General features: G+C 40.9%; 1 protein-coding gene across 1 annotated transcript in view; it reads left to right on the top strand.

The window, feature by feature from the left end:
* The window catches only part of nsfl1c (NSFL1 (p97) cofactor (p47)), a 78,309-nt gene extending 53,350 nt beyond the window's left edge, over positions 1–24,959 (top strand). The window contains exons 2-10 of the mRNA XM_047363509.1: positions 4,171–4,308; positions 6,148–6,248; positions 6,337–6,414; positions 11,025–11,190; positions 11,323–11,418; positions 12,908–13,017; positions 13,110–13,247; positions 13,487–13,657; positions 23,902–24,959. Of these exons, the coding sequence (XP_047219465.1) occupies positions 4,171–4,308; positions 6,148–6,248; positions 6,337–6,414; positions 11,025–11,190; positions 11,323–11,418; positions 12,908–13,017; positions 13,110–13,247; positions 13,487–13,657; positions 23,902–24,064 (1,161 nt within the window). The 3' untranslated portion in view covers positions 24,065–24,959. The remainder of the gene's footprint in view (positions 1–4,170; positions 4,309–6,147; positions 6,249–6,336; positions 6,415–11,024; positions 11,191–11,322; positions 11,419–12,907; positions 13,018–13,109; positions 13,248–13,486; positions 13,658–23,901) is intronic.
* Positions 24,960–25,632: the final 673 nt, after the last annotated feature.

The following is a 25,632-nucleotide window of genomic DNA, read 5'->3' as shown; positions in this document are numbered from 1 at the left end:
AACCTGGTTGACTTACTGAATGCAGCTACCAAATTTTACAGAAAGAAATGTAATCCTACATCTGATCATTTGTCTTTTGGAATGTTGTTATGGATACACATAGTGAATCCGAATACAATGCCTGGCAAAACTATTCACACCACACCGCAGAGTAGCTATACAAAATAGCAAAGTTGTAAACTGAAAGGAAATGTTGCATGTTTTTAGATTTTGGTTTTACACATAAAAATCTGAAAAGTGTGGCCTGCATTTCTATTAAGCTCCTAGTAGTGAGCCAAGAGCCTTCATAATTCATCTAGCTAGTAAATGGAGTCCAGCTGTCTGTAATTCAAATCCAGCTGTGAGGTCTTAGAGATTTTTTAGAGCACATTAGAGAACAAACAGCCTCATGAAGACCAAGGAGCACAGCAGACAGGTCAGGGAGAAAGTGGTGGATAACTTTAAAGTTGGGTTAAGTCATAAAACAATATCTCCAGCTTCGAACATCTCACAGAGCTCTATTTGATCCAAAGAAAGAGTGCAGACAAAGGAACCCACCACACTGACAGGCCAGGCAATAATAGCATTAATCACAGAAGCAGCTAAGAGATGCATGGTAACTCTGGAGTAGCTGGTGAGATCTATAGCTCAGGTGGGAGAATTGCATCATCATTAAACTCTTTGTCATACACTACTTCATCCTGGCCTTTGTGCAAAAAATTAACAATGGCTGTTAGAAAGCCAAACTATTTCCTGTTTGTAGTTTACAACAAGCCATCTAGAGAAAACAGCAAGTATGAAAGAAGGAACCACTAATCACTTCTGAACACACAGTGAGAAGTGGTGCAGCAGCATCGTGCTGTGGGGATGCTGTCAGCAGAGACAGGGAAACTAATCAAAGGTGATGGGAAGATGAACTGAGCTAAATACAGGGCAATACTTGAAGAAAACCTGTCAATGGCTGAATAGACCTCAAAGCATATGCATGTGTTTGAATGGCCCAGTCAAAGTCGAGTCCTAAATCCAACTGGGAAATTGTAGCAAGACTTGAAAACTGATGTTCCCGGACACTCTCAATCTGTTTCACAAAATTACAATAAAATACATTTACTAGACATGTTTGGCTCCACTTTTTGAGGCCCAACATTTGCCCATAGCGGACGTTAACCACCTGTAGACTGCTCAGGGTTTATAAACCGTCTGTTTGCATCATGTAGCAGGAAGCCGTTCCCCTTCTAATGGGAAAATCATGACATCAAGCCTTCATTCAAAAGCAAAGTTATCTGCTTCTAGGCACAACATGGATGCTTGTTTAAAAATGTTGTTGTCTTCTTTCTTCAGTTTCTAAGGTAAAATATGAAGTTATGTGGTGGTGCTGGTGGATATTAAGGGAAAGCTGTGGGTTACTGTGGAATAGGACCCTTTGTTTCTTGTTTTTTCCCCCAGATCGTCATGCTGTAAGTATTTACCCACTCTGTGTAAATACTTCCAGACTTTAAATCACTTCTTGTTAACTCTTCTTTCTCATGCATTTTTGTACCAGGTGCTCTGTGTTTTTTCCTCAGCTGTGGCTTACCTATTGTTTTATGTAGGTACAGAAATGCCACAGCGTATCCCTTTAAGGCAGGCCTTGTGGAACAGCTTGTGTAATATTTGTCATTTGGGAGCTCTGGGTGTTTTATACAGGTTAAAATGTACAGTTTTAAATGTTGAAAAAACTATTTAAGGAGATTTTTAGCAATACTTATCTTCTAGACATTGCCTTTCAAACCCATTAAACTTTTTCCATTTATGTCAGATTACAAGGTTAAACCTCAATAAATGTATTGGTTTTATGTGTGTGATAGATCAACACCAAATGGTGCATAATACATGTAACAAAATAGAATACCTAGTTTCCAGATTTACCTCCACATAATTTGGGGTAGATACCTATGCCCAACTTCAGACACAGTGGGTGGAAAATATAGTCTTGCCACAGATTCTTGCCACTAGATTTAGTTTTAAACTTGGACTAGGCCAATTCTAAAACAGACATATGCTTTGATTTAATCCATTTTATGATAGCACTAGTTTTATTTTCAAGGTTGTTATCCTGCTGGAAGGTGAACTTTTGTTCAAATCTCAAGCTTCCCTACCCACAGCATGATGTTGCCACCACTTTGTTTCATTGTCGGTGCTCTGTTCAGGGTGTTAGTGTGCTAGTTTTCTGCCACAAGGTGAGTTACAGTTTATGCCAAAAAGCTCTGTTCTCACCAGAGAACCTTCTTTCCACATGTTTACTTGTCCCATACATGGCCTCACACTTTTCAGAATGTAACGCAATGCACTGTTAACTGTAAAGAACAAGGAGATTTCAGCTACTTTAATTTACAAGCCAGAGTTTTCAATTTCAACTGTGCAGATTATACACAGGTAACTATACCAGACTTATTGTTTTAACTCATTTAATTCGTCTCAGGTTGTTTCAGTCATTGGTCATTCATTAGGGTGTACCCTGCCTCTGGCTCGCTGACCGCTGGAGATAGTCACCAGCTCCACCGTTACCCTATATGGAAGAACCAGGTATAGAAAATGGATGGACTTTTCACTTTTTGTTTTTCAGCCACATTTATATTTCAGTGGATGTCCTCGTGTAGATGTCTCGTCTACAATGTGAATTAAATGTCTTTTAAACATTGCAAGCTAGATTCTCTATGTTAATAGGGTGGCTTTTTGCATTTTATTTTTAAAGCTAATTTAAACATCACTGGTCACCTTTTCTTTATTGTGAATGACACAGCTTTTCATCTTTTCTTTATTACCTAGTTTAAATGTAGTATTGATGAATGACAAAGTCTACTTTTTGTGTTTTTCATTACTTGGTTACATGGTTTTCATGTGACTGTCTTTAAATTTACCCCAGCTCTCAACCTCTAACCCTGTGTAATGGGACACTTGTGGTAACATTACACTACAACACCAGCTTCAGGTTTCATAGGAAGCCAAACACACATTATCATCCAGCCTTATATGCCTGCAGGGCTTACCTGAGGAAGGATTTCCTGATGTCAACCTGTTATGTGAATTTTGATTTTCATAACTGTGACTGTCGTGTTTTATCGTATTGGTTAAATCTAAATAAGTCTTTTACAGGCCAGAAGGTGTGATATAATTTTGTGCTACTTTCTCTTAACATGGCATTCTCCTCACTCTAAATGTGTCAGTTCTTCTGCTTTGTCTTTTCTGTCTCTTTTTTGTTTTTTCCTGCTCATTCCTGCCTTAAATAAAACATCCAATGGGTAAATAAAACATAACCCTTGCTGTTTAAACCTTCCTGAAGTGCGTCATTGTTAATCTTCTCTTGCTTTTTGTTTGTGTGTAAAAAGAAACCGAGGGTGGTGCTGCAAAAGGTGAAGTGCCAACATAGTTTTCTCACTTTGCTGCAGATTAATTAGTGTCGAAGATCAAACAATTAACAGCAGACTGCAGAAAAATCCCAACCAAGCCTTTTTCCCTCCTGACACAATTAAGATGCTCCTAGTCTGTCAAACACTTATTGCTCTATGACATATGACCACCGTGCCAGCAGTCATCTTATCAGCGTGGCAAAGATATAACTCCTGGGGGAATACCTTCACCATCTGCTTATCTTACTAAAATCATAGCTTCCTGTTTGCTGGAACGGTTTTGGAATAAATGAGGGGCCTTACTCTTAATCAGCATCTGTTTCACTGTGACCATGCACAATGCACAATGTGATGAGAGGCAGAAAAGAATCCAATGACTATATTTGGGTTTCACAGAGATGTATCAAACCATAGCATATTATAATTAGTTCATAATAATCAATTTAAAAGACAAATAACCAAGATAACACCAGTAAAATTAGTTGGGCTAAAACAAAACAGGTTTTTACAGGCAGGTTTAATTATAATTTTTTAACACGTAATATAGACTGTTCTTTCTAATGTGTGCTTAGACTGCCCTCTTGTGGTTTTATCAATGATGGCTTCAGAGAGGCTTAGACATAACATGAATTAACCTTTGAAAATAAAAGACTTGAGCATATTTTAATAAAAAGCAATCCATTTTAAAGAAAAATATATGTATATTCGTGTTAATTAATTTTATTATTTTTGAGTCATATTTTTGTTGGTGTTTCTATTCTGCAACCCGACAGGAACGAACAACTGTTGCTTGTTTCCTCAGGTGGAAGCGGACGGCTCAGCGAAGGAGCAAATCAAAATGGCGAGTCAAGAGGAGTCAGTGAGGGAGTTCGTCGCTGTTACCGGCGTAGAGGAGGAGAGGGCTCGCTTTTTCCTGGAGTCCGCCGGTTGGAACCTGCAGGTAGAGCTTTTCAGTGGTTTTTCCTACAGTTGTATCGTGCCGAACTGCGATCTGTCAGAAGCAAACTGCGGTTAGATGACGTGTGTCTAATGAGTAGCTTGAAGGCTAACTTTAGCCTGCGTCGCCAGTCATTTGTGCAAGTCACCCCTTGACAATGCCGACCTGTGTGCTTTCAGACACCAACAGAGAAAGTGTCGTGCAGCCAGTCAGCGGCTACATCCACGGCTACACGAACAGCTGCAGTCTTCTCTACTTGGGGGTCTTGTATCAAGTTCTAGCCGGTGTGCTGTGGTTCCAATGAGCCATGCTAGCCACCGTTAGCCCCTGTAAAGTTGGATTAATTATGGTTGACGCAGGAAGGGTAAAGCTGCTAGCTTTTAATCTCATACTGCAGCAGAGTCAGGATTCAATTATGACGTTGCGTTTAAGCCAACAGACGAATAATCCAGAAAAATATATGAGGATGGTAACTTGAAGAAAATGAAACTAAACGGTCGATAATGTTGGAATTTACTGCTTACAGGCGACTTTAGTGTTACAAAAGACAACCTAAAAAAAAATTAAAGGCCTTAAAACTTCAAACTTTGCGTGAAGTCAACTTTCAGATTTCCATGCTCTGAACTCTGCCAAGCCTAAAAACAGCCAGGACAATTTACAGCTAAACATTAAACACTGGAAGACGCCTGAAGTTATATAGTTAGTCCATAGTTATATCTGGGTTAAAATACTCACAAGGGGAATTCAAGAGATAAAATAAGCACATTTCACCTATGGGTCGGTGAATTTTTACAGTGTACAAGTGGTCAGTTTTAAGTTCATTTGTTCACACAGTTATTTACTGTATGGGCAAGTAAACTGGTAGCCATATCTCTCCCACAGTGGGCCGTCAACAACACTGTCTGCATACACCCTTGGCAGTAGAGCTCACATTCTTCTTATTTCATTAACATGGGATATTTTACAATACAGCTGCAAAAACATCTGGCTTTAAAAATGATCAAAGCAAACAAACTCCAGAGAACTCAGGAGTTCTCGCCGGTGTGGGTGATTGTTCCCTGCCGATATCTTTTTTTGAGGATGATTTCAGGAAGGCGTTTACTAAAACTTAAAAGGCCAGTAATTTTTGTAAGTTTCAGTTAATTAGATTGTTTAATATCAGTCTTCAGAGGTGCCAAACCTTAACAAATCCTGATTATTATGGTTTGTTTTCAACCAGGAGAATTCCAAGTAATAATTCTGGAAGCTTTAGGGACATCAGGCCATGTCAGTGGGAGGTCCTTCACCCGCTGGCTGGTCTGCATTCAGACTGCTTAATTAATTCACTAAGCAGTCTAAATCTGGCTTCTGTCAGATCTCAGTTCTACAATAAATACCAAACCACGAAATTGTTATGGATCGGTCTGTCCTTTCACATCGTGCAGATCAAGGGTTGTGTGCGCTTTCACAGAATATGGTTGGGATTGTGGAATCAAAGGGGTGTGTCCTACAACATTCACCTAAGCGATATGTTTGTTGATCAATGTATTTCTCAGATTTTACACTGTTGGTCAGCTGACTTCAACCCCCATTTCTTATTGTGACCTTTCTGTTGATCACTGTGCATTAAGAACACCAGCAGATCATGCAGTGAAAGGATGATCTAAAAGTGGTTGAAGTGAAACTTTTTCTAATCTTGTCTTTAGCTGATCACGCCAACCAGGCGTGATCAGCTCATCCAGAGCAGATGTTAGTTTCAGGTCTCAGTGAGGCCAAAGATATTGGTCCTCCAATGAGGTACTATTTGTATGTTTTCTGGCAGCATTCCTATGTCTCACTCCTGTGTTCACGTTTCCTCCTTAGCTTGCACTTGGCAGTTTCTTTGAGGATGGAAATGATGATGACATTATCACACTTCCTCAACCTGAAGGCGGCTCCTCTGTGACTCGATCTACTGGGCCCAGGTAGGATCCTACTTTATAAAGTTCCACACTTGCTCCTTGCTGACTTGGTTAATTTCCTTATTAATTCTCCAATATCGTTCATCTGCAGTAGTCAGCCAAGAGTGACCTCCTTCAGAGATCTGATGCCAGAGGCAGAGGATGACAGTGATGAGGAGGAAGGTCAGAGGTAAGTATAGTGGCTTCTTATTTAACTGCAGTGGACTTGTTTCTTCATTTAAAAGTGTAAAAACAGAGTGTTTGTTTTACGGCTTCCTCATGTTGGAGCTTTCAGACTTTTCAGACACTTTTAAACATTAAAGGTATAAAGTCTGTGAACGTAGAAGACACCGTGTGCTACACACATGGATATTTCAGAAACCTAAACAGGTTAGTGAGGGGAGGAAAGCAACTGTTTACTGATTCATTGTGCAGTTTCCCTTTGAGGCCTTGTCTTGCTCTTAAATGGCTGTGGCATTCATACCAGCTCATCCTCACTGTGGCTGAATGGTGAAGAGTCACATCTATAGAAGCTGGTTCCAGAAAGCACCAAAGCAGTTTTGGTCCCATCTTTTTCACCGAGAGCTGGTGTTCCTGCTGCATAAACAGATTCCCCTGCCAGTGCGATCTGCTGGGCTGGTTGTTAATGGATGAGTGAGGTTTGTCCTTCCAGGACATTTTATTAAACCAATTGAACAGAGATGTTAATATTTACTGTCTTTAAAGGCTTTTGGTTTGTCCAGAGTTTTATGGAACTAAACCAGGCTTAACACAAACGTTTTGTTGAAAACAAAGGTAGTCATCCTTCTTGGTGTTCCTCACTGATCTTTTCTGGATCTATGATCTATTGTGTATCTCAGGTCTGAGTTGTATGACTGTCTGCTTATTGATTCCTTTAAACAATCAACACAATAGTTGCTCACCTGTACATCTGACTGCTGTTTTTTTCCTCCCTTTGAACTGGTATTAAGAATACCAGTAAAAACCAGTTAAGCTTGCCTCGACAGATTTCTGGTTACATGCTGCGGAGGTGTTTTCAGTTCAGGGGCTTCTGATCTTGGCTTTCTTCTCACTTCATCCTTTGTGGAGGAACCTAAGAAGTGGTTTTCTGTTATTTCCAACTATTGTTTTTAGTTCACTAAAACAAAAGGAACTCCCCGGTCCAAGTATTTTGTCCCTGATGCTGAAAGGGGTCATTTATTATTAGGGTTAATTTGGTTGAGAAAGTTCACACCGTGTTCTGAGATTGAGTCACATGAAGCATGCATTATTGTATCATTTCTATCTCACACGTACTAGGCTTATGTTTGAATCACTCCCCTCTAATTTATTTCACGTCTTGCCCTGTAACAAAATTAAAATAAATTTACAGATGAAGTTCTCACTTTATCAACACTGCGTTTTATTTTGAACGTCGTGGAATTGAATGACTGGTGTTCCAGCTGCTCTGCACCATTTTCCCCAACACTGAGAGCTCGCCGTGGACATCTGAGTGAGACATACAGCAGGTCATGTGACACAGACACACTAGGAGCTGTAACACTCAACTCTCTCTATATGACTGTACATTTCAAATCACTTAGATTGTTGGGGAAACCTAGATTTGTAAAATCAACATGATGTGCACGGCCTACAGTACAGTTTTGGAAGCTGTGAACTCAGCAGTGATTGTTAGAAATACTCTGTAGATAAAGGTGACAGTGCAGCTTGTTGGGAGAGCTTCATTTTATTGATTATTGACTCCTCAGGCAGGTAACCAGTGAAGACATCTGTCACAGAGAGAACCCTTGACCACAGGCCATGTTCAGACCTGGTTTTAACATGCATCCTGGCTGATCAGGGTAGAAGTAGACCGGCCTAACGTTTACAATTATTACCTGGAATTAAACTCCATCCTCGTTGATCAGATTTTAGTTACTCCCTTTTCATGCAAATAAAGTCTCATAGTTGGCTTTTAGCTAAACAATAAAGTGGTCTGCAAATGTTTCTGTAACATTAGAGCATATATGAAGAATATATATTTCCTTCGACGTCAGGGGGCCTTTGGTTTTATACCTCAGTGATGAGGTGAAAGCTAAAGTGCATCATTAGATGTAAATTTGCTCTGATTGTAGGACAGCCAGTGGAAAAGCTTTATAAATCCTGTTACCATAACAGTATGGTGAGATTAGCTAATAACAACTGCCCCAGGCCTTGACCACGCTCTGAATCATGAACACAGGCTGCTACAGTCAGGACAGAGTTACAAGGTTCCACTAAGGTTAAACTGACACGTCAGTCAATCCTGAAACGAAAGATGGAACATTGACCACCATTCCATGGTGGTTAATGTTCCATCTATTAACAGTCTATTAACCATCTATTAACAGTCTATTAACCATCTATTAACAGTCTATTAACCATCTATTAACCATCTATTAACAGTCTATTAACCATCTATTAACAGTCTATTAACAGTAATGTTAATAGCTGTCAAGTTACTACCTTGGGAGCTCATGCTTGCTCACAGTACAATGACTTCGTGGTGAACAGATGAGTGACTTAAGGAAGATGGCTTCGTCAAAAATACATAAAGTGGACCATATCACACATTTGAAGATGAATGTACAGAAGCACACGCTTTCTGTAGGGTGTAAGGCCAGTCTGCTTTATATGTTCTGAATCAATTTAAAGAGACATTATGAAACTTAACATAGGAACTTCAACCAAAGCCATCCGCTGAGGTCTGACTGTAGGACAAGAAGTATAAATGAACTGATGGGATAGAATGAGCGAGCTACACGGCTGATATCAGTCTCTCACAGTACAATAGTGAGCATACGAGTGTTCACTGCGAGTACAGTGGATTTTAGGAAAACACAAAAGCTTTTCACTGACTGGGAAATGATCAGAGGGCATGGAAGCTATGGCACAAACACTTTTAGATGGAAAAGAAGGACAACAACTTAAGGAAAAGGTTTACCAAATTGCCCTGCCTGCCACAAGCACAACAAGCAGAGCAGAACTGTTCTACCAAGATGTACAGACCCAGCTCGACTGTGTCATTCAAAGTGAGTTTAATATTGGTCCATAAATTGGATTGCAGTTTTCTGTTCAGCAGATGATTTCATGGGCATATGAATAATTGATCAGTAGTTAAAAAACAAAAACTAGTGTTAATTAAATATATTTGTCAGTTGATTTAAAATGTTTGGACCCCAAAGTGTTTGGATGATGGAGGTAGTGGACCTCCTGTTAGTTTAGTTGGGGACCCTGCTTTATACTATAGTGCTGTGACAGACAAATTGCAGACTTATTCTGGTAAAGGAATGTCACATCATATCAGATAATATAGATTACTTCAATTATTGTATTACTCAGTCCTCAAAATGGCTGATATTCAGTTGAGACACATTTTCTGGAGACTTCCTTTGTCTACAAACTCTTTCTGACCTCACCTGTGTAGTTTTCGGGTGTTTTCGCACCTGAAGTGTTTAGCCTGTTTAAATCAAACCCTGGTTTGATTCCTGCCTCACTAGGGTGCGGACCAAAACATCTTCTGACCCGGACACATCAGACCAATAAACAGACTGAACGTTCTCAGGTTCTGATTCGCTTGGAGTTTTCTCTGTGAAAAGAAACGGTACCACCCAAATAGTAAACATACTGTAGGTGTAAAAATGCCCTTACACAGACATGATATAGGAGAGGAAAAGGAAGAGAATGTGGGACTTTTCACAGTTCAGCATCTGAAGGGGGATTTGAATTCATCAAACAGCTGATGACTTGCTTACACATCTTTTATTAGTTTGGGTATTTCACATGTAGAGATTTGGGGATTTTTAGGAGTATTTTATAACTTTGTGACCAAACTGGGTTCAGTCTGCTTCAAAAAAGTTAAAAAATAGTGAAAATCACTAAGAGTCCTGATATTAGCCAGTGAGAGAATGTCTGTTTATTTATATATATTTTTTACTGAAGAAGATTCCAACAAATAAAACTTGTATCAGTAGGTAACCTGCTACTGGAGAGGGGTCACAGACAGACTGCGTTTAGAGAATCCCAGTGCCTCTCTGCTGTGCGTTCACACCTGCATTTAGTGCTGTCCACACATTCCGGTCACTCTTAATGGGGCCCTGTGAAACCTGGTCCATTGTGGCTTTTAATGTGATTTTATTTCTTAGTATATCAGCTCTTGTTGTTATATATGATGGAAAATCTAAGGTTGTAACTTTGATAAGCTTGTCATGATATTAGTCTTTAAGGATTGATTCATGATTAGATGAAGGATGGAGCCGTCAGGGGTCAGTCCTGTACTGAGCATCGCTGTCTTTTTACTGTAGATGACTTCCAGCTGCTACAGTAGGAGTGGTTGAGTCACAACAATGTGGGTTAATCTTGACTGATGTCAGCAATAGTATCACAATTCCATGTTTTCCTGATTGTTTGCAGCCCTATCAAGAACAGACTGCACCATAATCTGACATCAGAAACAATATTGAAGCCAACCTTAGGAAAAACTCTTTATTGTGAATACTGTGTATGAAAAAAAAAAAAAAAAATGTATTATTTTAAAATACCTATATAATAAAACTTTGCAGATTCCTAAAGTTACCCCATTTTCCTTGGTTGGCTTTAAAAAAAATGTTGTTTTTACATTTTTATGATATTTCGCTTTGTATTAATAAGTCTACAAAATATATATATTGCACAGCAAGAGACTGCAGTTAATTTTGCAGAGTAGGACTCCCATCTCAATTTATTTTGCTGTATTTAACAAATAATGAGGAATCTGATCCCCCTTTGTTCACATCCTGTCAGGTTTTTTGCGGGGGGATCAGAGCGCAGCGGGCAACAGATCGTTGGTCCTCCAAAGAAAAAGAGTTCGAACGAGGTGGTGGAGGATCTGTTCAAAGGGGCCAGAGAACACGGGGCTGTGCCCTTGGAACGGAGTGGGAAAGGACCAGGAGAACCCAGCAAAGCAAAGGTCAAATTAACATAATGGATTTATTCCTTTTCTCCTTGTGTCAGACTTCCCAAATATGTAAAGTCTGTTTTAACAAATAACTGTTTTATGTCATCATAATCTCTGTTTTCAATGCCTTTTGTCATTTCTTAGGCTTTTGTTGGTGGAGGTTACAGACTTGGGGCAGCTCCTGAAGAGGAGTCGTCCTACGTAGCTGGAGAGAGGCAAGCCTCCAACAGGCAGCAAGATGTAGGAGCAGAACCTCCTCCCTTTTTTCTACCGCAGTGTTTGGGCCTGTTTAGACCTGGTGTTAACATGCTGATCAGATCCCAGTTACCTACTTTAATGCAAATAAACATGGAGCTACATTACAACCTGTGCTGTTAGCTGAGCAACAGTACATAAACAAGTCTCCTAATCTAAAGCAAAATAAATATTGGACTTTACAAAACTGTCAGCACACAGGTTCTATCCCAAAAGACACCACAGTGAAATGACTGACTGCTTACACACACACACACACACTAAAAGTGACGGGACATCCTACCTATAGAGCATTTTTGTGCTTGTCATGAGTCATTTTAAAATGTTTTATCACAGCAGGTTCATTTAGCTCCAACATTGATTGTAAACTATATAGTAGAAAGAAAAAAATCTCTTACCCATCCAGTGCCCTGATATCCACTGATCCATAAAATCTCAACTCGTGAAAGAACATCTATTTTCATAGAGAAAAAGGGTGGCAGTTTATTCAAACTTTTACCTGAAATCCTTTTTCAAAATCCTACATTTTGTACATTGTATTTATTCCTGACCAGGATTCCTTGGAAGAAAAGTTCCTGATCCTGGCTAAATAAAGGCTTTATTATCATCATTATTGTTATTATATAGCCTCTTCCAGATTGCTGTTTAATGGTTTTAAATTAGCTGTCAGATGTGCTGATTTTGGCAATCCTCCATGTTGCTGCACCAATATGGTGGATCACTGAGTGTTAAAACATGGCTCTCAGACAGTACATTTTACTTTGACTGTCTAACAGAAATTTGACAGGTCCATGAAAATCACTTTGTTTTTAAATTTGACATAATTTAATTTAATGTGCGCTTTCGATCAGTGAAAGCTTGCTATATCACTTAAGCTAAAAACCTTTCTTTATAAGTTAAGATGGTCACATTTGTTGCATTGAAAATCAAGAATGCTGCCCAGTTTATTTGAAAAGCTTCAAACGACATAATTATTTATTTATGTATTTATAATTTATTAACAAAATATTTGCCTAAACATATCAGGCACATTTGTATCAGAAACAGAGCTACTCCATCATTGCAAGCAGTATTCCAGTATTCTGTTTTCTTAGAACAAAAGCACTGCACTCATTCATTCTTTACTTCTACCGCTCTGTCAGTAGTCTGTGTCTGCCCATGCAGTTTTGAAACTAAGAAGAGATGAGTTAAAGTCCCATTTCTGCACCTGCAGACATGGTTCATGGAGTTGCTCAATGCTGGTTTCCCAATATTTCCCTTTGACACAATCAGCTCCTCTATGAAATCTTCCCGTGAGGGTCAGGAAGAAATGACGTTAACTTCCTCCTTTGTGCTCCTGCCCTGATTTTACTACATTTCTTTGTTAAATTTAGTTCTTCACACTAAATGTAACTTTTTTCCCTCTACTGTAAAATTCAATCCCCAGGGTATAGAAATAATGTCTTGTGTGGATATGGTGTGTTTTTTCTGTTAGGTACATGTGGTGCTGAAGCTGTGGAAGACGGGTTTCAGTCTGGATAACGGTGAACTTAGAACCTACAATGATCCTGGAAATGCAAACTTTCTCGAGGCAATCAGACGAGGGTGAGAACAGCTCGACTCGTTCCAAATGTTTCCCAACGGACAAAGCATGGATACAGTCAAGCTTCAGTTTACATGTTGATTTCTTCTTTTAGGGAGATCCCTCTTGAGCTGAGGCAGCGTGCACGTGGAGGCCAGGTCAACCTTGACATGGAGGACCACAGAGATGAGGACTTTGCTAAGCCCAAGTTGGCCTTTAAAGCCTTTGAAGGTGAAGGACAGAAGCTAGGAAGGTGAGATTGTGTGAAGGGTTTTATTTGGCACAATGCCTATGTATCAGTGGAGTCTGACTTGGTTCAAACCCAGCAAACTGATCTTTCTAACTCTGCTTGGTCGAGAGTCAGATGCTGTTTAGATGTTGACGTTTTGATTCAAAATAAAATAATGCTTTTTAAGCAGACATATGGCTAGATACCAACCATTTCTACAACTTCAGCCTGATTAATGTTGTATCTTCTCCTTTTTTCTCCAGTGCCACTCCAGAGCTTGTTTCAGCGCCGCCCACCTCCCAGCAGGACCAGGCTGCCAATGAGGCCCAAGCCAGTTCCTCTGTGGGCCTCGACTCCTCCCAACCTACAACTAACATTCAGATCCGACTGGCCGATGGCGGCAAGCTGGTCCAGAAGTTCAACCACACCCACAGGTGAAAGAGCAACTTTCAAACAGTTTGAAGTTATTGAGGAGAATTTAGAAGTGGGTTAGTTATAAAGTGAAGAAGCAGTAACCCAGGGACAAGTTTCAATTCAGTTCAATAAAAAAATACTTTAATCCCAAAGGGAAAATAAATGTTGTTGTACAACATTAATCAGGCTGAAGTTATAGAAATCCTTGGTGTCCACCCATATGCCTGCTTAAAAATCATCAGTTTCTTCAAAGAGCCGTTGTAGATGCTGATGGCTGTGGGCAGGAAGGATCTCCTGTAGCGCTCCGTCTTACAGCAGATCTGAAGAAGCCTCTGACTGAAGACACTCTGTTGTTGTAGGACAGTCTCATGAAGAGGATGCTCCAGGTTCTCCATAATGCTCCTTATTTTTGGAATAATCTTTCTTTGCACAATTATCTCCAGAGGTTCCAGAGGAGTCCCCAGAACAGAGCCAGCCTTCTTTATCAGCTTGTTGAGCTTTTTTAAGTCCCTGGTTCTGATGCTGCTTCCCCATCAGATGATGGCAGAAGAGATCACACTTTCCACAACAGACTTATAGAAGATATGCAGCATCTTGCTGCAAACACCAAAAGACCTAAGATTCCTCAAGAAGTACATTCTGCTCTGTCCCTTCTTGTAGATGGCTTCATAGTTGCATCTCCACTCTAGTCTGTTGTCCAGGTGAACACAGAGGTATTTATACTCCTCCACCACCTCCACCTCTTCTCCTATGATGGAAATAGTATTTTACTTATTTAGGGATGGGTACTGAATTTGGTACTTTTATAGGTGCTGACCGAATTCCAACAGTACTACTGAGTACCGATTCACGTAAAATCAAACGGTACCATGTTTCGGTACCTAAACGCATCATTGTGATACTGAGGGAGTGGAATGGCAGCACTTCCTCTCCTGCGAGCAGCAGAAAGGCTAACTCTCCTACTGCTGGTACATATGGCGAACGTAGAAGTACACAAAATAGCCTGAGTGTTTTGTGTCCTGCATTCGACACGCAGCTAAGGTCCAATCACCACCAAATAAAAGGTTCTGACCTGGCTTGGCAGTCGGAGGTGAAATGATCCCCCTGGATCTAGAAGACTGAGCTTGGTAATTAAATACATACAGGTCCTTCTCAAAATATTAGCATATTGTGATGAAGTTCATTATTTTCTATAATGTAATGATGAATATTTAACATTCATATATTTTAGATTCATTGCACACTAACTGAAATATTTCAGGTTTTTTATTGTCTTAATACGGATGATTTTGGCATACAGCTCATGAAAACCCAAAATTCCTATCTCACAAAATTAGCATATTTCATCCGACCAATAAAAGAAAAGCGTTTTTAATACAAAAAACGTCAACCTTTAAATAATCATGTACAGTTATGCACTCAATACTTGGTCGGGAATCCTTTGGCAGAAATGACTGCTTCAATGCGGCGTGGCATGGAGGCAATCAGCCTGTGGCACTGCTGAGGTCTTATGGAGGCCCAGGATGCTTCAATAGCGGCCTTTAGCTCATCCAGAGTGTTGGGTCTTGAGTCTCTCAACGTTCTCTTCACAATATCCCACAGATTCTCTATGGGGTTCAGGTCAGGAGAGTTGGCAGGCCAATTGAGCACAGTGATACCATGGTCAGTAAACCATTTACCAGTGGTTTTGGCACTGTGAGCAGGTGCCAGGTCGTGCTGAAAAATGAAATCTTCATCTCCATAAAGCTTTTCAGCAGATGGAAGCATGAAGTGCTCCAAAATCTCCTGATAGCTAGCTGCATTGACCCTGCCCTTGATAAAACACAGTGGACCAACACCAGCAGCTGACACGGCACCCCAGACCATCACTGACTGTGGGTACTTGACACTGGACTTCTGGCATTTTGGCATTTCCTTCTCCCCAGTCTTCCTCCAGACTCTGGCACCTTGATTTCTGAATTACATGCAGAATTTGCTTTCATCCGAAAAAAGTACTTTGGACCACTGAGCAACAGTCCAGTGCTGCTTCTCTGTAGCCCAGGTCTGGGGAATGCGGCACCTGTAGCCCATTTCCTGCACACGCCTGTGCACGGTGGCTCTGGATGTTTCTACTCCAGACTCAGTCCACTGGTTCCGCAGGTCCCCCAAGGTCTGGAATCGGCCCTTCTCCACAATCTTCCTCAGGGTCCGGTCACCTCTTCTCGTTGTGCAGCGTTTTCTGCCACACTTTTTCCTTCCCACAGACTTCCCACTGAGGTGCCTTGATACAGCACTCTGGGAACAACCTATTCGTACAGAAATTTCTTTCTGTGTCTTACTCTCTTGCTTGAGGGTGTCAATAGTGGCCTTCTGGACAGCAGTCAGGTCGGCAGTCTTACCCATGATTGGGGTTTTGAGTGATGAACCAGGCTGGGAGTTTTAAAGGCCCCAGGAATCTTTTGCAGGTGTTTAGAGTTAACTCGTTGATTCAGATGATTAGGTTCATAGCTCGTTTAGAGACCCTTTTAATGATATGCTAATTTTGTGAGATAGGAATTTTGGGTTTTCATGAGCTGTATGCCAAAATCATCCGTATTAAGACAATAAAAGACCTGAAATATTTCAGTTAGTGTGCAATGAATCTAAAATATATGAATGTTAAATTTTCATCATGACATTATGGAAAATAATGAACTTTATCACAATATGCTAATATTTTGAGAAGGACCAGTAAATACAGTAGGTAGAAGGTAAACTTTTCAGTTTATTTTCGTAAGAATGTTCTGTTGAATATGTAGACAGCTTAAACAAGCTGCAGTCAGAGGAAACCATGGGCCCAGCCATTTATATATTCTTCTGAGTGTGTGTGTTTATACACTCACTTGTTTAAGCACAAGATTTTTGTCAAGGCTGAAGAGACAATTTTCGTCAGCCTCAGATCTACGGCTACAACGACATTCAACACCGTTGGCATGCCTGCATCCGTTAGCGACTCGTTGTCTGCAGCCAGCAACATGGTCGGGTTTTAACTTGTGCATTACACGGCGTAGTCAGTTAAGGGTTTTAATGTTGAATGTTTGAAACAACTGATGTTGCAATACCAACAGCTGGATGTTGTTTTGATATATTCATTAAAGTCTCTATATTGTTAAATTGAAAATTAAATTGTTTCCACACCATGCCACAAAGTGGTCCACCAGCTCCCTGTACTCAGCTTCTTGTCCATTTGTGATCCACCCCATGACTGCAGAATCATCCGAGTATTTCTGCAGATGACAGGAGTCTGTCTTGTACTGGAAGTCTGAGGTGTACAGCGTGAAGAGGAATGGTGAGAGTACCGTCCCCTGTGGTGCTCCTGTGCTGCTGACTACCTGGTTAGACTCACAACCCTTCAGTCTCACAAACTGTGGTCTGTTGGTCAGGTAGTCTTTAATCCAGGAGAGGCCTCCACCTGAGTCTTCTGGGGTTTCTGACAAAGCAAATCAGGTTGAATTGCATTAAATACACTGGAGAAATCAAAGAACATGATCCTCACAGTGCTGCTGGCTTCGTCCAAATGACAGTGGGTTTGTTGAAGCAGGTGTATGATGGCATCTTCAACTCCAACTCCACAGCGATAAGCAAACTGAAGGGGGTCCAGATAGTTTATTGTTTGCTTACTCAGGTGGGCCAACAAGAGTCTCTCTAGGACCTTCATGATGTAGGATCTCAGGGCAACAGGTCTATAGTCAGTGAGGACTGATGGGTGAGTTTTCTTTGGTACCGAAACAAGACAAGAGGTCTTCCACAACACCGGAACCTTCTTCTGGGACAGGCTAAGGTTGAAGAGGTGCTGCAGAATCCCACAGAGCTGCTTTGCACAGGACATCCACACTCTAGAGCGGACACGATCTGGACCTGCAGCCATATTCTGGTTCAGTCTTTCAAGTTGCTATTTTACCTGACTTCTTGAGATACACAGGTGGAAGGGGGAGGCAAAGGGAGCATAAACATCTTCTGATTTGGTCAAAAGTAAACATATAGAAGCAGAAGGGTCCATGGACAAAATGGAAGATAAAACATTTAAGCTGTGACAGGAAAGCTGTGGGTCAAAGGAGGGCAGGATGCCTGCTTGGCTGTGAGAGGAGAGGACGATGCTGAGCTTGTTTCTGAACTGAATCTGTTGAAGAATGTGTTTAGTTCATTGGCTCTGTCCAGACCTCCATCGGTCTGATCATCCTTCTGCTTGAAGCCTGTGATCTTAATCCCTAACCATACATCTATGATATTGTTTGCTGGAGCTTGCTCTCCAGCTTTCTATAGTCAATCACTCAGTCATGACATTGATACCCTCTCCATGTGGCTGACAAAGTGAATCCCAGTCTGTATCCTCAAAGCAACCTCGCAGGGCTTCAGTTTCCTGTGACCATCTTGTCACAGTTCTCTTTATTACAGGTTGCTTCTGAACAAGGGATTTATATTCTGAGCAGAGAAAAAATAAGATGATCTGATTTGCCAAGAGGGGGTCTTGCTTTAGAGATGTATGAATCCTTGACATTTGCATTAATAACAAATCCAATGCTTTGTTTCCTCTGGTAGAGCAGCTTACATCAGCTGTCGCCAACAGCTGAAGGAGACATGTAAGCCATTGCCGAAACAACACTGGTTAAAACTCTGGGTAAATAATATGGATGAAAACTTACTGCTTACAGTTCGATACCTAAGGTGCAGAGGCGACACCTCACAGTAACATCTCCTGCATTACACCATCTGTTGTTAACAAGTACTGCCAGTCCACCTCCTTTACATTTGCTGCTCCTTTTTAAATTTCTGTCTGGTCAGAAACCCTGGCAGAGAGACGCTGGAGTCTGGGACGGTCCTGTAGCCATGTCTCAGTGAAACACATAATAATGCATTCCTGATACTTGGAGGCTTGGAGTTCGTCCAACTTGTTTCGCAGCAATCCCACACTGCCCATCATAGTCGAAGGAAAAGATAGTTTGAACCTTCTGCTTCTCTGTCTTCTCTTTGCTCCTGCTCTGCATCCATGGCACCTTCTTTTCAACTCATCTGGGTTTTGGATCGTATTATTTGAGCTTTTGATATGTTAATCAGCTGCTCCTGATTGTAAGAAAAAAAAACACACGCACATTGCTGCCATGGTAACAAATGTCCAAAAGTAAAAATGTAACATCAGAAATCCTTCAAGCTCCACTGTATCCTGCAACAGAGGGAACAATCGTCCAATAAATACAAACTTCATCTTTAAAAAGGAGGAATTTGAGTTTTAAAAATAAGACTTCAGAATGAAAACAACAGAGCTGCTATAACATGCCACCCTGAGCGGTGCAATTCTAGATTCTCATGAAGGACTTTTAAAGGACCTCACTCCTTTAATTAAACCTCATTCATTTGTTTATATTAATATTTCAAGATGACTGAGCAGAAGTATGTGAGGAATAGTCAGTTTAATGCAGCCAAATAACAAGTAATATCTGAAAGTGTTATAAGAACTAGAATTACCCCAGCTTACTGTCCACACCTGAAGTGTCTCTATTTGACTGTTACTCCAGATAATGAAGGCATGTGTATAAATACATTAATCAGTGTTCTTATTGGTCAGCTTTCATTCCTCTGTACCATAAACAGATAAGCAGCAGATCTTAGTGCAAGGTACAACATTTTAGGACATAACTTGTTGAGAATGATTTATTGTGGTGCAATCACCTGCAAAAACAAAACCAGTGCAATTATCTTTAATAGAATTTATAGCTAACTTTATATCTAGAATGTTAATTTTAAAAGGGAACCCACTGAAAGTAAATATTTGATTGCGTTATTTGTCTGGGTAACTGGATCCTTCTCTTGATGAAGTTAATTCACCACCACACCCTGAAAGTAAATGCAACATTCCAGATTTTCTTTAAGAAAGCAAAGCAATAAATTTAACAGGTGCATATTATAGTATTTATATTAAAGGCTACTAATAACAGACTCTGTTGTAGCTGCACAGGGAGTCATTACAGAAGTGTCAAAAGATTTTTTTCTGCAAGATTATCATGGCTGAAATTATTCTGCTCTTTTTGAAAATCATTAGAGCTTCACAATACAGTGCTGGGGTTTTCCACCATACAGATTCCTTGTTTTTGCTTTTTTGTCACTCTATATTGTTTGAGATCATTACACAAATTTTAACACCAGACAAAGATAACCTTGGTGTATACAAAATGTGTTATTCAAACAATTATGTATTTATTTATTTTTAGAAAAAAAGTATTTCAAACCGCTAGTCAACCTCTTCAACATTGCGTGGCGGTCAGGGACAGTGCCTCTGGACTGGCAGACTGGGGTGGTGGTCCCCCTTCATAAAAAAGTTGAATGGAGGGTGTGTTCCAACTACAGAAGGATCACACTCCTCAGGCCCCCTGGTAAGGCCTACGCCAGGGTATTAGAGAGGAGAGTCCGGCCGATAGTCGAACCTCGGCTTCAGGAGGAGCAGTGTGGTTTTCGTCCTGGCCGTGGAACACTGGACCAGCTCTATACCCTCTACAGGGTACTCAAGCGTTTTCATGGGAGTCATTTTTGTGGACCTGGAGAAGGCATTCGACTGTGTCCCTCGTGGTGCCCTGTGGGGAGTGCTCCAGGAATGCGGAGTCGAGGGCCCTTTATTATGGGCCATCCGGTCTCTGTACAAGCGGAGCAGGAGTTTGGTTCGCATTGCCGGCACTAAGTCGGACCTGTTCCCGGTGCATGTTGGATTCCGGCAGGGCTGCGCTTTGTCACCGGTCCTGTTCGTAACTTTTATGGACAGGATTTCTAGACGCAGATAAGGGCCGGAGGGTTCTGGTTTGGGGACCAGTGGATTTTGTCTCTTCTTTTTGCAGATGACGTTGTCCTGCTGGCCCCCTCTAGCCAAGACCTACAGCACACACTGGGGCGGTTTGCAGCTGAGTGTGAAGCGGCAGGGACGAAAATCAGCTCCTCCAAGTCCGAGGCCATGGTTCTCGACCGGAAAAGGGTGGCTTGTCCTCTTCAGGTTGGAGGGGAGTTCCTGCTTCAAGTGGAGGAGTTCAAGTATCTCGGGGTCTTGTTCACAAGTGAGGGGAGAATGGAGCGGGAGATCGACAGACGAATCGGTGCGGCTGCCGCAGTAATGGGGGCGCTGTACCGGTCCGTTGTGGTGAAGAGAGAGCTCAGCTGAAAAACGAAGCTCTCGATTTATCGGTCAGTCTACGTTCCTACCCTCACCTATGGCCATGAACTTTGGGTCATGACCGAAAGAACGAGATCCCGGATACAAGCGGCTGAAATGAGCTTCCTTCGTAGGGTGGCCGGGCACTCCCTTAGAGATAGGGTGAGGAGTTTGGAGTAGAGCCGCTGGTCCTCGAGGTCACAAACTGATGGCCTGACATTCTCCTTAGGGTTTTCTGCTAGAGAGCAGAATTCATGGATCCATCAATAAGCGAGTTGCAGATCTCGGGCCGCATTGAGCATTATAGGTAAGGTCGTTTTTTTCTACCAAACAACATTCAAAGATGGCAGAAAGCCACAAAGAGAACTACGATTTGGGGGCTCGGGTAGGGGGAAGAATCGAGAGCGACACTGACGTGAGGGAGAGAAAAGTATTTTTTTTAGTGAAGGGGCTGGAAGCAGGTTCTAGGTTCACCGCGGCTAAATGACCAGCCGTGGTGCTTCTCGTGACCCAAAGCACCTCTGAAGCACTGTACAGGTTGACGGTTTTGAGATGCCCCAGGGCACGGGGATATGCACTGACAGCACATACCATCAGACCATAATAAAATGCCTTCATACAGCCCACATTACTGCAACATTAAAGAGGAATATATTGTAGTTTTTAAAGCAATATCATGTATTGCTGTAACACTTATTTTATTTCTGTAATTGGCTACCTTTGTAACGTGACGCTTCCAACAAAACATAGTTACCCAGAATGAAATGGTGTTTTGGCCACATCAACATGAGTGAAGTGATATGACGGCGTATGGTGCCATTAATTTAGATAATTCATCTACTGTATTTAACATCAAATTTTGAAGAGTGAACGGAGGTTTACAACCACATTTCATCCTTCCGTCTTTGGGTGAAGTCGGTGGAACCTTACAATTATGTTTTTTCCGCCACCGTTCAAGCCTATAAAATCCATTAGAGCAATTGAACATGGCAGAAAGTGCACTGGTCATTGTGCCACATGTATATTATTAAGGCTTAAAGCTTTAAAACCAATGCCTGGGAGCCTTAGGTTCACATCCGCTACCTGCACTCCATACAAAGTACATTGGCGGTGTGGTTTGTTTGGTAGCCAAAATGTTTGAACTTGTTTGACCTGAGCGTGCACAGATGCATTGCGCAATTCGCTTATTATTGCAAGTCATCCAGGTCCTGACTTTTTTCTTATATGTTCTTCAATTTCTTTAGATCAGGGCATGTGTTGCTTTTTGACATAATTTAGTCTACCTTATGTTGTCTGTCAGGTTCTATTTAAGTGTCTTGAATGGTAGTGAGCAGGCCTGGGTGAAAATTAAACTCATCGGTCCAAAATATGTGGTTAACTACAGTTAATCAAGTGGGGCGATAGTATTTTGACATAGGGCCAGGTTGGTTTGGATAGTTTTTTGTTTCCCTAAATGAAATCACCATTCAACAAAAATAGAACTTTATTTCTAGAACAAACATGTCTTGAGTTTTGCAGTAATTTGTCATTTAGAGCAGCTGAATAATTAACTGATTTTTTTTTTGGCTCAACTTGGGAAAAAATGTCAGTAGTAGTTGTAGCCCCAAAGTTTAAAGCCCTAAAGTGAGAAAAATGTTACTGCATTAATACACATTATAACTCCCATTTTCTTCTGTCATTATGCAGCTTAATAAATAATAAAACCAATGCAGATAATTACGATTTTATTATATTGTTAAGTTGGATGTTCTTGAGCTGGAATTGTAAATGAGAACCTTTATATCAACTAAAATTACAGATGATTGAGTCTCGATCAGGTGGAGATAAGCTTTGCTGGATGCTGTTGCCATGGTCACTCTGAATAGATTGTAAACATTCATGTATTTAGGACTATGATGTTCCTGTAGTTTAACATGCATCAGTAGAAAAGCAGCTGGTCCCATTCAAACTGACCACCAGATTCCACATTCTCCACTTCTGTACGTGTCCGTTCCAGACCGCCTCCGTAAAAGCAACACCTACTACATCCGCGGTAACTTCGCGTTCCTTGGAGCCTGAAAAGAGCATGCGCAAGAGGTTAGGTTGGTCGTGAAGTTGTTGCTACAGGATTTGATGAAAATTAAGCCTTTCAGAACGAAATATAAATATGTTGATCTAGGCTACACGGTGGTGGGTTCGACTCCTGGCCGGGGGTCTTTCTGCATGGAGATTTTTCATGGTGGAGTTGGCATGTTCTCCCTGTGCATCCGTGGGTTCTCACCGGGTACTCCGGCTTCCTCCCACAGTCCAAAAACATGACAGTTAGGTTAATTGGTCACTCTAAATTGCCCTTAGGTATGAATGTTTGTGTGCATGGTTGTTTGTCCTGTATGTCTCTGTGTTGCCCTGCAATGGATGGCGACCTGTCCAGGGTGTCCCCCGCCTCTCGCCTGTAGACCGCCAGAGATAGGCATCAGCTTCCCCACAATCCACTATGGAAGAAGCAGTATAGAAGATGAATGAATGACTATATTCATCTATATAAATAATTAGACATTGTGTTTTTCCAGGTACCACCAAAATATAGACCATAAAAGAGCAAAGCAGGATGCAAATGTATTTGTAGAGGATTATCACGTTTCATATTGAATGTTTAAATGACTAATCTGCTTCCTTATTTTTTGCAAAGAGTTGTTTGCATCCAATATTTAAATAAAATGGTTTATTGTGAGTATTATAAAAGGTATTTAATATGAGGTTAACGATCTCTATTTACTCTATTTAACTTTGACAAACTGGATGGTGTTGCCGTTCTTTTTCCTGTTTGCTACGATTGAAATTCCAGACAGAACAGAACAGAAAGTTGGATTCCGTAATTTGACAGAGTATGACTGAGAGCGGAGGATGTGGAATCTGGGGGTAATGTTCTCTCAGCTCTAAAACCATTGCAGCATGTAAAATTGTCCAATTCTATTCCAACAACTTTACTGTATGTATAAATATATAAAACAGGAAAAAAATCAATGCACAGCAGCTTGTGAAGGAAAATGCAAATTTGATTCAGAAAAGATAAAATTAGGCATTATTTATTATGATCCAGTATGACCTTTTTTTATTTCTGCCTGTGTACCTCAGGGTTTCCGACCTGCGGCAGTTTGTGGTGTTGGCCCGGCCCGCAATGGCTGCCAGAGAGTTTGTTCTGATGACCACCTTCCCCAACAAGGAGCTGACAGATGAGAGCCAGACGCTGCAAGACGCCAACCTCCTCAACGCTGTCATCGTCCAGAGGTTAAACTGAGGATGGGGACAACAAGAGCAAACCCCGTTCATCTGCTTCCCTCGCCCGAAGTGACTGAAAAACCACAGCCCCTCTGAGGGAGGAGAACACACGGACTTATATGGACTTCTAGTTTCTGATTTTTGTTTTTCTATAATTAAATGTAAGACCTTGCTTCTCATCCCCATCCTCTTTTCCATTATTCTCCCCCTCCCAGTCAGACTTCAGATGGGTGAAATGTTGATGAACCAGTGAAAAAGCCTGTAGATGCTGGTTTGCTGTTTTGTTGATACCTGAAAGTATCAGTCCAGCTGAAGGAACATCATTCTCATAACTAAGGTGTTCACTTTGGAATCAAGATAAATAACCTACACTCTTACTAACCATGATCTGGCCATTAAACAAAGCTTATATATAGTCTGGTAGTGGAGTTTCAGCAGCACCAGATTCCCTCCTTGTTTCTGTCTAAAATGCATAAAACCACAACTACATAAATAAAGATTAGATCAGTCTTGTTCTTTTCCCCACATATAAATACAATGATTTAACAAAACAGTTTCTCCTCTTTAACTAACTGATACCAGTAGCCTTACTCTCCTTTCTTCACCTCCAGCACCACACCGGTCCCTTTGTTAAAAAGCAGAATTTATTTTTTTTTAAATGCCTTCGTTTCTTATTTCTTTTCTCAATTAAAGATGCTTTGCCCCATTTAACCAGCAGCATTTTGATGGAGTCTGGTATAAACCCAGCTACACAGGTGGTTGAGCAAATGAACATAGAGATTGTAAACACTGGTTTAATTTAGTAGAATCTGAATTCCTGTAACAATGACCTCTTCTATGCATCCTGGGGCAACACAGAAATATGTTTGGGCCTCCAGTGAAATAAACCCATTTTATGGTTGATGTAAGAAGAACCTGCTGTCATGTGTTTTTTTATTTATTTAAAAGTGTAGGTCAAATATTTCTCACCTTGAAGATGGAAACGTTTGAACTGTTAAGTTTTTGTTTCCGTTTTGTTTTTTTTCTATATTAAGCAGAAATCCAAATTTGTCTCAGTTTATTTGCTGTTTGTGAATAAAAATCAATTCTGTAAGGTAGGTAAGTATGTAGGACGTTAGGTGAATGTGCATCAGTGCCACTTCGAACACAGAAATGGTCAATTCAAATTTAAAGCTGGCTGCATTTGAAATTTTGTAAGATTTTCATAAATTCTGTGCTTTCACTACTGTGCAAGATGTGAATGATCGTCCATTGAGTTTACCATTTGGGGGACCTTTACTGGGGTACCAAGTCAGCTGGCGAGAGGCGGGTCACACCCTGGACATTCACCAGAGACAGACAAGACTGACAGCTTAACACATTTGTGTCCTAAGGAAAATTTAGAGACCAATTAACCTAACAGTCATGTTTTTCTACTGTGGGAGGAAGTTGCAAACTCATAAATTATCCAAACTAAAAAAGAACAGCAGGTCTCTGTATTTCTTAAAAACAAACTTATTTTCTTTTGCTACTTATGATCTGAATATTTATTTTCATTGGGTTTGGTGCTACTCTTTCACTGGGAGTATAAAGTGCAGTCACAAAACT

Source organism: Girardinichthys multiradiatus, chromosome 1 (assembly GCF_021462225.1).
Source record: "Girardinichthys multiradiatus isolate DD_20200921_A chromosome 1, DD_fGirMul_XY1, whole genome shotgun sequence".
In the NCBI taxonomy this organism is placed as follows: Eukaryota; Metazoa; Chordata; class Actinopteri; order Cyprinodontiformes; family Goodeidae; genus Girardinichthys; species Girardinichthys multiradiatus.
The sequence above is the reverse complement of the archived record's forward strand: the minus strand, read 5'-3'. Positions and strand labels throughout refer to the sequence as shown.